This window comes from Diadema setosum, chromosome 3, assembly GCF_964275005.1.
Source record: "Diadema setosum chromosome 3, eeDiaSeto1, whole genome shotgun sequence".
Lineage (NCBI taxonomy): Eukaryota > Metazoa > Echinodermata > Echinoidea > Diadematoida > Diadematidae > Diadema > Diadema setosum.
The window spans coordinates 34,383,301-34,396,967 of record NC_092687.1 but is presented as its reverse complement, the minus strand read 5'-3'; the positions used below and the strand labels follow the sequence as shown (position 1 = coordinate 34,396,967).

Genomic DNA, 13,667 nt, shown 5'->3' with positions numbered 1-13,667 from the left:
ATTATACCATAGACAGTACATACGGTAAGCGCGCATTATACGGTATTGCATTGGTCGAAAGTTGACTCATGACTACTAGTAGTGCAATCATGACTAGTCTCACCCCGCAGGCACTATTCAGAGGAAGAAAAAACGTGTCCCATAGGTTTAACACGCGCCATGCCCCAATCTGTGCCGTCTAAAAAAAACACGCGTCCGGGTAACAGTTGAAGATGGGCAGAAGCATGGGAGCGCAGACGTCTAGATGCAGAAGAAGTTGATGAGGATCGGAGAGAGATTAGGTTCTGTAGGTATGAAGGGGCGTGGTTATGGATAGCTTTGTATACAACGAGGATAACTTTGAAGATAACACGTTCCTTTATAGCCAACCAATAAAGTGACCTGATGATTGGGGTAATGTGTTCAAACTTCTTGGAACGTTTGACTACTCTAGCGGCGGCGTTCTGGGCCCCGTTTCATAAAACTTGTTATCAATGACAAGTTGTCATAGTTGTGACAAGCTACTGAAATCCGTGCATCTGACTGGCTGAGAGTAAATTTGTCATAGATATGTGGTAGTTGTAACTGACGACAAGTTTTATGAAACGAGGGCCTGGATGCGTTGAAGGGGTGCAATATGGGATTGGGGCAAACCGGCTAGGAGACTGTTACAATAATCAAGTGAGATGACACGAATGCACGGTTAAGCTTTTCGGTAGCAGAAGCGTCGAGGTACTAAATACCCGTCAACGATAAGGTATAAGAAACAGGGTGTGACAGGAATAGTGAATAATGAAATAAAGAACATAAACAATCGACTCCCTTGTTAAACACTTAGATGAAACTTAATAATCTGAAGCAGAGACAAAACGTGACGAAGGATATTTTCGCGCAACCAACAAGTTGTTAAATTCATAAAAACAGATGACAAATTTGGTGTTAAAAAAAAAAACTTCTATAGCTATTGGCTAGTAAATGATCTTGCAACTTATTTTTTCGTATCATTCTGTTCATTTAAAATCGCTGAAAAATTGTCCCTCGCCACATTTTTTTCAATATTTTCATGTAATATATTAAAAGACGACCATTCAATTTACACTATTAATAATCATTTACATTTATCGTATTCGTTACATGATTATGAGTACACTTTACGGTTCTCTGTTGCGTCAAATGTATCTCTCGCTGATCTCGTTCCCAATACATAATATGTATGATATTATATTGGACGGTTCAAAGGTGGCAAAACAGCTCAAGAATAGATATGTGAGAGGGGGCAAATATTTATGTGCTAATGTAAACTATATGAATGTGTAGTCCATGATGACATACCTTACAGGATGACGCTGTAGCGGCAGCTTTTTTGAAGACATTGCCGTCCACGTAGGAGCAGTTCACACTGAAGCTCGAAAAACTTGGCAGTGTTAATACCCATTGAACCGGATCTGTAGAAGTCCCCCTGTCTTTAAGCTATAAGGAAAGAAAAAAGCAACGTTAAAAAGAAGCAAAATTAAAACATTGATTATATAATCACAATATTATGATATCATATTATAACCAAATTGTTGAAAAAATACATTGATATTTAATAATTAAACAGATGGTGTCTTTTTTTCTGGGGGGGGGTAGTGAAATACTTTGAGCGAGGATCATCTTGTCGTTGAGCACATTCACAGACGCACAGTAAATGTTGGTCAGATGATAAGGCGTACATTGAGGTCAATTGCAAGCCACTTGTATGCAGGGTAAGGGGTCTTTTGACTATTTTTGTATTTATTAACAGGTAAGCATAAGAAAGAGGAAATCATACATCCATAAGTACCTTTTTTTTTGGGGGGGGGGCATTATCTAGGGTCTCTAAAGATATGAAATTCTCATTCACCGAACGTTGAAGAATAAGGTAATCACAATAATAATAACGACAGGACTACAACAGAAACAACAACAAAAAGAAAAAAACATAAAAAGTTACAAAAGTCATAACAAGGGCTGGGCAATCTGGTGTCAAAGATCCTCGCCATTGCCACAGGGTAGATGACGTAATTACAGAGAAGGAGCTTTATCATCCACTTCATAACAGCTATATTCGGATATGCATAATTCCAAATGTATCGGTGTGAATCCATATTACATCGACAATGGTAGTTTAAACATTGTTTCAATCGCCCCTTTGTTAAATACTCTATTTGCATACGATAATAGTACAGTTCTTCTTTCAAGCAACAACTTTAATTGTTTCAAAAACATTCATTCATGTCCTCACAATTTGCAGTCCTTATTGCTGGGTATAACAACTCCACATCCACGTGGCAAACAAAGACCGATGTACATAAATCAACAAGTAAGTATCACATGGAAAGTGCATTTCTAGGAATTATTTGTCAAACAAAATAGTTATATTCTATTCTGAGAATGTATCTATAATCAACCAAAAGAAACCAACAAAAGGTTAACATTTATCCAGAACGCAATTTTATAGCAGCCATATACAAATCATGTACAGTCCCAGTAGATATATTACCTCACAAGATGATGCTATGGCAACGGCTTTTGAGAAGAAATCACCGTCCATGTAGGGGCATGTCATACTGAAGCTCGAAAGACTTGGCAAAGTGAATACCCATTGGGTCAGGTCCCCCCATATTGAGGATTGGTCTTGAGGACTGTCACCCAAACTTCGAAAAGACAACTCGAGATTTTGAATCTATGGACAAAAGAAAAAATTCAAAACATTCCTTTAAAAAACAAACAAATAACACATGTACCAAAAGAATAAATTGGAATAGATAAATAGAAATGTTAATGCATACGCGGGAACAACATCTCGCTATACTTTATTTTAATTGTGTACATTTACAACCTTGGAGATATAAAAACATGAAACGACCTCTAATATTACAATTCAATCGAACCGAAATTTCCTTTTTTATGCTACCGCATGCTATTGCAATGTGTACGACAGAAGTGTGCCTTGTGTAGTGCATGAGGTGGATTCGACCTCCTCCATTTCAGAAAAAAAAAATGGCGTTTGATTTTACATTAATCGATAATTTATCTATAATTTGAACACTATGCAATTAATCCATTCATATCTCAATAATTAAACGTCATTATTTGTTATTACAGAAATGTCATATTGCTAAAAATGACAAGGATATACATTGATCCACTAACAGCATCGTGATTGTTAACTTGTGGCGATATCTCTGTACGATTTTTTTTTTTATTACCATCTGCATGTTATTTATTCAGTGACGAGTGTTATCATTGAACATAGGATTCCAAATAGAGTCACCTTATATTCATCAACTCGTGACTGCAGAAAAATTTGTTAAAAGGTACACTGGTCAATCTCAAGACACGAGGAAGTCACGCTGGTCATCGAACCTGTTATGCCTCACTCCAATACCCGCCAACAATAGGTGTTAGAAACAAGAAATTACACATCCATCAGTACTTATTCACACTTGATGAGTGATATCATAACACTATCATACCAAAAGAACTTGAAACAATCAATGTCAAATGATTACACAATATTACAATAGTCCAGACATGTCAAAGACAATCCCCATCGTGTAAATGTACAACAACAGCTCACCAGGTTGGTGCCAAAGAACCTTCCAGGGCCCTAGGTTATTAGACACACATGTTTAGTAATTACTCCAATATGGCATACATTTTAATGGCGAAGCAGCGGCTGTTGAGACTGTATAATTATTGAAGAGTCATTAAACAAACTAGAATACCTATTATTAATACATACATGAATATTAGCGGAAAATACTGCATAATAGTAGTTCAGAGATACATACCTGACATGATGATGCAGAGGAGTTGGCTGTAGATAGGAAACCACCGTCCAAGTGGGGACAATCCAGACTGAAGCTTGACAGATTTGGTAGAGTGAATACCCACTGGGCCAAGTCACCGCCTATCGAGGATTGATGTTGAGAACTGTCGTCCCGGCTGTGAAAAGACAAACTCAGATCCTGAATCTGTAAAAGACAGAAAATAGTCATAACATGATGTTAAAAATATGAAATATATCAAATACAAAAAAGAAACGTTTTTTCGTTTGCATGATTTTCAAAAAAAAAAAAGAAATGGGCAAAGATCATCTTATTTCTAAAGTTAGTCGCGTTCATTAATTTGTCGTTGAATAAAATATTTTTGATATAATTACTATCAGATGAACTCCATGGAGAAAAGATATATGTCCTTAAATGTCATAAGAAAGTGCAATGACTATGAATCGAGACATGACATAGTTAGTGTTTTAGCGCAACAAACAAGTCAACAAAAGTGGCTACTTTACATCTGTCTAATATGTTTTGTTTACAAACCTATCCATACACGTCTGTATAGGTTAACATTTAGAACGAAATTTATAAGTATTTTTAATATATCCTGCGCATCTTCCCTTTAAAACTACCAACAATCAGATAGATTGGCGCAAAAGAATTGCATCAAAGCGATAAGATTATGTGAAGCTTTACAAGAATAACATCCTGCAGTTTATGTGTAATTATGATCATAATCATAATAGGCCATTCTCCGCAAAAGTGTGCAATTACCGTTGTACAAATAAATTAAATTCAGCATCAAAGATTTCATTTATCTTTCTTTATCAATTAATAAACTTCAATTCCTAAGGAATAAATAACAGTCAACGTGTGATTTTTTAAAGGTCATATACTTCTTTAGAAACGTTTTCAAACGCAGATTCCTTTTTTTGCATGTTAAAACCAAATATCAAGTACGTTGCCGAAGGTAGCATTTAAAAAAAAAAAAACACTGTTGATTGTCGGCGTATTTGTTGCTTCAAAATGGCAATGCTTTTGTTAAACAACAAGCTTTAGACATAACAAACATCATAGGAAACATGTAGGAAACTTTATGAACAAGTATTACACTTAATAGCAAATGCCAGGTAACATATCCATGTATGCGTTAGGTTGACCTTTCTTAGGACAAGAAATGAAACTGATATGCGGCATTAATTTGATCTTCTCTCAAGCGTCTGAAAAAGGGTAACGTATCTGACTGTGATTTGGCGACATGATATAAGTGATCTCTTAGAGAAATATCAAACCATCATATTGTAATGTAATGTTCTTTGTCATTCAGGCACTGGAGGGGCAATGGAATGAGGTACAAAAGATTTGATTTGAATGATATGTTACGAGTAACATCTTGTTATATGATCGATTCCTTCTCTGGCGACATGGGGTATATATTTAGGGTTACATCAACTTCGGATTGTATTTCTAGTATTATCCTGGATGTCCCAATAGCTTTATTAATATATGTTTTACAGGTCTAACCTCTCAAATGAATTTAACTTAAAAAAAAAATGATTTCAGAAGGGAAACATTATATCGATCTTAACTGTATGAACATGCTGTTGACACTGAAATTGCAATTTTTCACACTTTTTGGCAGAAATACCCTAATATCTCACTTTATGAGTATCATGTACGCATCCTGTGCGTGTAGCAAAACTCATAGCCCGTACTTTTACTTATGAATTTTCACATTTGAGCAAGATATAAACGTGTACCAGAAACCATTTTAACACCAATTTCTATCAAAAAATAAGATGAATTCCCTCCCCCCTAAAAAAAAAATATTGTTTGTTCATTCATGCTTCATGGAAAGCTCTATTTTTCTTACAAAAATGGAAACCTGAAGCCCCATCTCAACCAAAACTATACCAACTCTTTAACGTAGTCTAAGACTTTCAATTTTGACCCGTTGATCCCCAACCTCTCAAGAAAATCATTGTCATGCAGTATAAGCAAATGTTCAAGATTTTATGAAAATACCTTTATCCATTTCAGAGATATGGAAAAAATGAAATCTTCAGGCCACAGCCCGAATCTTTCCCTTCAGAATCTCTATCTGGTAATATATGTCCATAATAAGTTAAAGAAAATTCCTTCAGACAGACGGACCAATTACGGACAACCCGAAAAAAAAAAATCAAACCAAAATAAGATCAAATGCATAAAGAAGTCTATTCTTGCCTAATGCCACATAAAAGTTGTAATCACCTATCAAACAAAATAATTACTACCCCGAGCATGCCTCCAGAATAATGCAGAGACTAAATCAATCAAACAATAAAAGACTGAGTCAGAAAAAGAAAAATGCATATCAAATCTAACATAGTAATGACATGACGTACTTGGCATGATGCTGATGCGATGGCTGTTGAGAGGAAATCACCGTCCAGGTAAGGGCATTCCAGACTGAAGCTTGAAAGACTTGGCATAGTGAATGCCAATTTTGCCAAGTTACCTCCAATCGGAGAGTGATGTTGAGAACCGTCATCCCAGCTTTTAATAGATATGCTCACATCTTGAAGCTGTAGAAAGACAAATTGACGAGATTCGAATGATAATTGGAAAATAGTTTGTTCGCAAGAAAAGATTTAATACAAATAAATCGATAAAAATCATATACTGTAATTTGAGTAATTGCGGGACCAATGTGAAAAAAAAACCACATATCAGTTAAAGCAAACAAGCATTTACCCAACACAAAAAATAACTCGAACTATTACAGTCTAAAATCAGTGCTTTGTTGCAATATCCAATTAACGTCCCAACTCATTTTTGTTTGTAAAAAGCGATATAGATAAGTCGAATTTAACCACTCATCACGTCTTATAATGATTATAATTTATGTTTGGTGATTTCAAGGTATCTATTTCCATGTTACGCTGTATCATCCATGTTGTAAAGAATGTACTTACACGCATGCTCCGGATTTTGCGATAAGCATAAGCTCATCCAAATAATAGGAATATGACAGGAACCTCTGGGCTGGTCAGCTATTGTCTGACCCGGGACAAAAACAGAAGTGCAGGCAATAAAACATGCCTTCTATATAAAAACGCAGGTTCTCCCAACATTTAAAAAATACTATGAGTTCTGATCCCCTTAATACACTGAACAGCATTTGTGCTGAATTACATGTGTACTGCTCAAAAATAACAAACAAAAACAAACAAACAGTAATCAAGTAGAAAGCTAGTTTTATCCAGAAAAAGGCCCATATTTTTTGTCATAATAAGTGATAACAATAATGATAATTGGTTATCATAGCAATTCAGCATTAAAGACACTGTATACATTTTTATTCGGTATAACTTACAAGAAATTTCTGGTATCCCAGCTGCACAGTAATTTGTATAGTTTCAGTTACTGGAAGCAATTTTTCGTTCGTAGTAAATTACTACGAAACTTACGTTAATTTACTGTAAAACTTACAATGAATTGCCCTAGGTCGAACAATGATTTATTGTAAAACTTACAGAAGCATTTTTCGAAAAAAAAATAACAAAAAACATAATTATGACGTCCATGATTCACTTGTGCCTAATGCAAACAGTGGCTACTGAAAGAGAGGCAATGATTCGGCGAGAAGGAGCACGTATTTGCTTCATAGAAACTAGTCTTATACATCGTATATATTGTATATTCTTTATCACTTCAAGGTCAATTTGTATAGCACAGGGCGCGAGCTACGAAACTACTAGTATCGTGGAAGATCTCACCTGACAGGTCGAAGCCTTGTCTCCGATGATCTTGTAGAAATCCGCGTGGAATTTTGAGTGCTTTATTGTCACTTTGCGCAGCACACGGCTAGAACACATTCCCTCGGCCAGGTCACGTGATACAGTTCTACCGCAGTTGACATTGTTAAAAGATAGCGACCGCTAATGTATGAAAGAAACATTTATTAATGTAGATAGAACAATGGTTCATAAAGTTGGAATTCCAATAATAATAAAGAAAAAAAAAAAGCAGTCACATATCTAATGTACGGGGGAAACAAATAAGACGTAATTACTCCATCCATGTTTTCTTTTCTTTTTCTTTTTTTTTTTGTTTTAGAGGTACTGGATGGTACAAGTGAAAAAAGAAGATATGCCTTCCCTGCTTCATTTCTTCACGGGGCTGACCCAGAAGTGAGGCAATGAGATATGGATTGATAACACATTGTACCTCGAGTCCTACTTGTACGTACGATATAGTGTATATCGCATCGAGACATTAAGACAGGATACATTTTGAAAATTGGTCTGATTTGTCAAGAATATGAAGCAGATGCACTTCTCTCTCAATGGCATGTCGATATTTCTTATCATTTGGGAAACATCGTAACGTGGTTCGATCGAAACATTTCAAGCAGGCTGTTGATATGGCATTGAACGTCGAATTTATATAATCAACAACAGATTCAGTCAATTCATAACAGTTTCATATCAACTCAGAGGTCAATCAAATTGATAAGAGGAAAACCCATTCTAAATCAAACGCAACATTATACATCTAATTGAAAAGGTAGGCTAACGACAACCAGCGTAAGTTTTAAGAATGTAAATGATTATATGGTACACAAGGTTAAAGGATTCACACTCAATCACGCAGAGAAGAAGCCACCACTAAGAAAACGCCCCAAAATTACATTGCCGTTTTTCATACATGTATTTCACTTCTCAAGTCGATAATATCTGATATGCAAGTCGTATCACTTACCGCTTGGTCATAGCGGACCATGAATGCTACTGCTGATTTTGTATGTTGTGGCATATACCATGATAGCTCGTATTCTTCCGACACTTCTCCGACTGTTTTGGCGGCCTCCTCAGTATGACATTCAAACGCAACATTAATGCAGAAATACACACAATTGTAAGTCACCCGTCGAAGATCTTTTATGATATCAAGGCCAAGTTCTGTCCCTAATGCTGAGGCGAAGTAGAGTAGGTAGCGAAACTCTTTATGTTTAGAAAGAAGTCTTTGTTTCAGCTGGTTGTACTCAGCATGGTCATTGACGTATACATTTGCAATATATACCCCTGCAACATATTCTTGGAACAATTTGTGGGGGAAAGAAACTACTGACTCAATCAGTGATGGTCTATTAACATCGCGCCGACCCTTCCTTCTGGTGATATCTTTCTCTATTGTCAAAATCCCTACTCTGCAGCATGTTTCCATGGTATCATGGCACTCTTTAAAATGTTTTTCAGGAAATGAAAGCGTTCTGTCAAACAAACCGTTCAGCGCTATCTTCCCTATTTGTTGAATCGCCTTGCCAGCTTCCGTCAAATGATCAGCAACCTCTGGATTCTCTAAATCTCCGCATACTTTTGATGCGTAGTGTTCTTTCAGAAAAGAAATCATTTCTCCAAAAATCTCAGAGAATGTTTGCAGTTTTGTCAATTCTTTTCGTTTCTCTTCACTAAAGTCTTCCCACATGAGGCAAAGCATTGCACAGTAAATTGGAAACGGGGCCAAGTACGTTCGGATGATATCATTTTCCTCCAGAAAACCAATCAAGCTGTCTGCAAGGATGTCCTTTGGTCTATTTTGAAAGTATCGCTTGATATAAATCTTGAAATTATCCTCGTCAAATCCCTCAGCGCTGATAAAAGTATAAGCTTTGGCAAGTTCTTTCTTCATCCTGAAATCATGGCTTTTCCATGGTCGTGTGGTGACTATTACATTACATGACTTATACCTTTCCGAGGCTAGAATGCGGATGACCTCACTATTGCTGCTTTTTTTTATATTTCCGTCAAACTCGTCGAAACCATCAAATACAAGCAATACGTTTTCGGGATTTCTTAACACATAGTCGTCAATCTGGTCTGGTGTTGCTGTGTTGGAATCACACAAATAATCTACCACAATATCACCAATACTTTTGCCGCCAGTGACATCTCGCAGAGGGATTACGATCACCATGTCCAGATCCTGGAGAATCCTACCCTCGCACCAGTCCCAGGCGACCTTGGAGCACAGCGTTGTTTTACCGACACCTGCCTCGCCCTCAATCAGAATGCGCTTCGAATGCGTTGTGCTCTCAACATTGGTCAAAAGATCCTCGTAACTTATTGGAGTTTTTTTCTTGTTCCTTTTTTTTATCAGACTCAAATTTGTGTATATTTCATCCAAGTCAACATTTTCCATAAAGTTCAGGGGATCTGCAACTGTGACTTTGCGTCGTGACGCTCTGTAGTACTCCTTCAGGTGTTTTTTGAATTGTTGTACCTGTTCTTTTGTAAGTGATGGCGATATTGGCGCTGATCCTTGGAAGAGAAGCAAAGCAAACGAACGAGAGAAATCAGTGCATTTCACACAACAATATGGATACACGTATGAAGAATTTCCTCGCAAAAAACCGATCAGTCATTTTTTTCATTAAAGTCAATCGATATACTGCGAATCAGGTGATTGTGGAGCCAAGTTGAAGATAAACTCATGCAGTTCGTCGCTATCATAGTCGCTATTATAGTTGGAGATCATACAAGGATCCAAGGAACGTGCGCGTATAAAAGCCGACTTTTCCTAACTTTACAGTTTTCCGACTTTATATTTGTTTATTTACATATTTATTTTTTTTTGTGTGTTTGTGTGTGTGTATGCGTGTGCATGGAAGTATGACAAAAAATACATCTTTTTAAAGCCTACCATCTAGTGAGTTTAGATCTGTCCAAAACCAAGAATACAATACAGTACTTTCCGGATATTACATGTCTTCCTTTATAAGGCATCACATTTAAATACAAAACATATTGTGAATTACATGATTTCAATTTAAAACCAGTGTTTTCTTTCAGAAACCCGTAACAAACGCTTTTCTTTGGCGCTGAATTCCTTGTGTGAATTATTTCAAAAATTCACGTAACGTTTTGATCTTATTCTGTTTGTAGATAATGATTGCATCGTTGCATTTTCCCGTCGAAACTCTGCAGCCTTTTAGATGTAGTAGGCCCCTAAATAGAAAACTAAAGCCAGTCCAAATATAGATTCAAGCAAAAAACAAACAAACAAACAAACAAACAAAATCCCCTCAATGTAAAAAAAAAAAAAAAAAAATGTCTACCAATTCTGTGTTGGTCAGTAATTTATTTGGCCATATAATGACCCTGTACGACAAAACCAAAAATAAGTGGCCAAATATTGATTTTTAGTGGAGGGGGTTTCTGAAAGAACAGACTCTAAGCTTTGAAATGCTGCATAAATCAATTCAAATCGACTCTCCTAACCTCTTAATCTAAATATTGGAAATGAAGCACACTTTGGAAAAGTGTGTGCTGAGAAAAGAAGCCTTGAGGCCTCTTAGACATACTTATGCACACTACTCTGCAATGAAAGTGTTGCGGCAAAAAAAAAAAAAAATGCTAAAAACCCATTCATGTTATGATCCGAAACTCAAGAACAACGTAAAAGAAGAATAGCTATTTCAGAAGATATATGGATAGCTTTAGATCGACTTGGTTGACCCGTTTCACCTTTTTTTAAGTCCTCAAATAAAATCAAGAGGTGCGATTTTAGTTGCTTTTGTGATACACGGTCACATATAATGTTACGTGGACTGACCAAATTGCCAAGGCATGTATGGTGATAAATCAAATTAATAGGTTCAACGCCTAGTCTAGAATAATGGTGTAAAACGTAGTATTAAAATATAAGTCAGGGGTTGTTATGCAACAAATCATTTGACTTCCATACAATATTGTGTATGTTAGGAACTTAGGATATAGGTCTCAGTCACACACACACACACACACACACACACACACACAAAGAAATCACTGCGGCATGAATTATTTAGGACTTTTGTTTGAAGTGATTTCGTGGCAAAGTTATCTCTCAGTGAAGCGATCTGAAAGACCATTATGAGACCGTGCACCACAAAACGAACAAAAAGTCGCGCGCACTGATTTTGTATGAGGACTAATAATAGGTGAAAAGGGTCAATTTGGTCCATCTTGACTTCTATATATTTTCTGAAACAGCAAGTCTTCTTCTACATTATGTTAAAATTTGGGATCATAAAATGAATAGGAAAGTGTGCTTTTTAGCAGTTAATCTTGAACTTTTTTGTAAGAATAGTGTAATTAGGCGTCTTTAGAGTCCCCTTTCATTTCTAAAAAAAAAAAAAAAAACTAAAAAACTAAAAAACTACACGCTCTCCCCTTTCAGCTCTAATAACGGTACAAAGGATGATACTACTGTTTTGAAAGTTGGAATCTGTTATTGACAGAATGTGTTAATAGAACTTGCCCAATTTCAGCTGAATCTGATAATCCCTTCATTGTCATTAAACTGGTGGTTTTCAACTTGATTTTTGTCCCATTCATTGCACAGGTAGCAAGGCTCGGTGAAGATTAAACGCTTCGATAGACCATGTGCTTCAGAGCCTCTTTTCACAGTTCACACTTTTCTGAAGTGAGTTCCTTATTTCCAATATCTAGATAGGTTAAGAGAGTTCATTTGATTTGAGTTATACATCATCTTAAAGTTTGAAGTCTGCTCTTTCACAGTACTTTTTGTACTCTTTATTTGCATTAATTTAATGCATCTACAATCGTTCGCCATCAACCTGCGGCCAGTTTCAGTCAGGATTCATTGTTTTCTGATGTACTGTTTTCAGAAGGAAAACCATGTGGCACCATTCAGGGTTATAATGATGACAGTGCGTACTTCTCATCTATTTTAATCGTTATATTATTATGTCTGTCGGATATACTACATAGCAGTGTGCTGACAAACCCGATTGAAGATGTGTCTCAGCAGTCCGAACCAGGTTGGCTCTCATCAGAGCTCCTCTCAGGTCCGATCGAAGTGACGATGGACTCACACCCTCACTCCACTTACGAAGCATGCAGAGAGTTCCATAGCTCGTTACTCCATGGCCAGGATTGTTAGTCCGTATGAAGTTCTGGATTTCTCCCCAAGTGAAGCCCAACTCTTTCCCAAGGTCATGAATGGCTTCATTTCCTGAGATATCTCTGGCAATCTTTTTCAGAAGGGAATCTGCATCACTCGACTGTTTTTCAGCCATCCTGTAATAATTTGTGAAAAAAAAAGTAGGGCCTGTTCACTTTTTGTACTCTTTATTTGCATTAATTTACATAAATATCGGTGCTTTGATTGTGATTCTTCAACCTGACGCAAATCATGATAGCCGTGATTAATGCCTATAATAGAGAATAGTGTTCTTTAGTGGAAACATCAATGCGTTTCTATCTATATGAAATGTGTAATAATGGGTAGTTACGAAAAACGTCGAATTAAGACACATGCACTCTTTTGCCAGCATGTGATTCATTACAAATCCTATCGCTTTACAAGCGTGACAGGGGACATGCACGATAGTATCCAATTGCATTGCAAGTTATTTTCCTTGACGTATGTGCTCAATAAATTATGCGTTTCAGTGATCGCTGACTGTCGTATAATAAGCGCCTCACATAGTTTCGTCCGAGTATGACTTAAACAAAAAATTTCAACACTTACAGGTCTTTCGTCGTAGTATACCGTACATACTACATGATCACCATGTCAACATTCTACTACGTTTTACAGTGGATGTACTTGTTTTTTCTTAAAGGGCTTGGTTTAGACTACCAATGCTAATCACAGAATTGTGCAAATAATTTATCATGGAAATATATGAAAATGTATTCATTTTTTTTTTTAGTTTTTAACAAAAATGCTTCTTTTCTTACATTTAACGGTGTATTTTGGTTCTTCGCGTTCAATCTGATAGCGCTTCATTGGGACAACCAGAGTTCAACACAGAATTCTGAATTTCATGATTTCAGCAAAATGATAAAATCTATGTATTTTTATTGGAAAGTAATCAAAAAAATGCTTCTT

General features: G+C 36.4%; 1 protein-coding gene across 1 annotated transcript in view; it reads right to left on the bottom strand.

The window, feature by feature from the left end:
* Positions 1-12,849, bottom strand: part of LOC140246807 (uncharacterized) — an 80,759-nt gene extending 67,910 nt beyond the window's left edge. Inside the window, exons 1-7 of the mRNA XM_072326137.1 lie at positions 12,558-12,849; positions 8,529-10,087; positions 7,544-7,705; positions 6,170-6,349; positions 3,795-3,977; positions 2,501-2,683; positions 1,312-1,449 (exon numbers count right to left, since the gene is read on the bottom strand). Of these exons, the coding sequence (XP_072182238.1) occupies positions 1,312-1,449; positions 2,501-2,683; positions 3,795-3,977; positions 6,170-6,349; positions 7,544-7,705; positions 8,529-10,087; positions 12,558-12,849 (2,697 nt within the window). The remainder of the gene's footprint in view (positions 1-1,311; positions 1,450-2,500; positions 2,684-3,794; positions 3,978-6,169; positions 6,350-7,543; positions 7,706-8,528; positions 10,088-12,557) is intronic.
* Between the last annotated feature and the right edge of the window lie 818 nt (positions 12,850-13,667).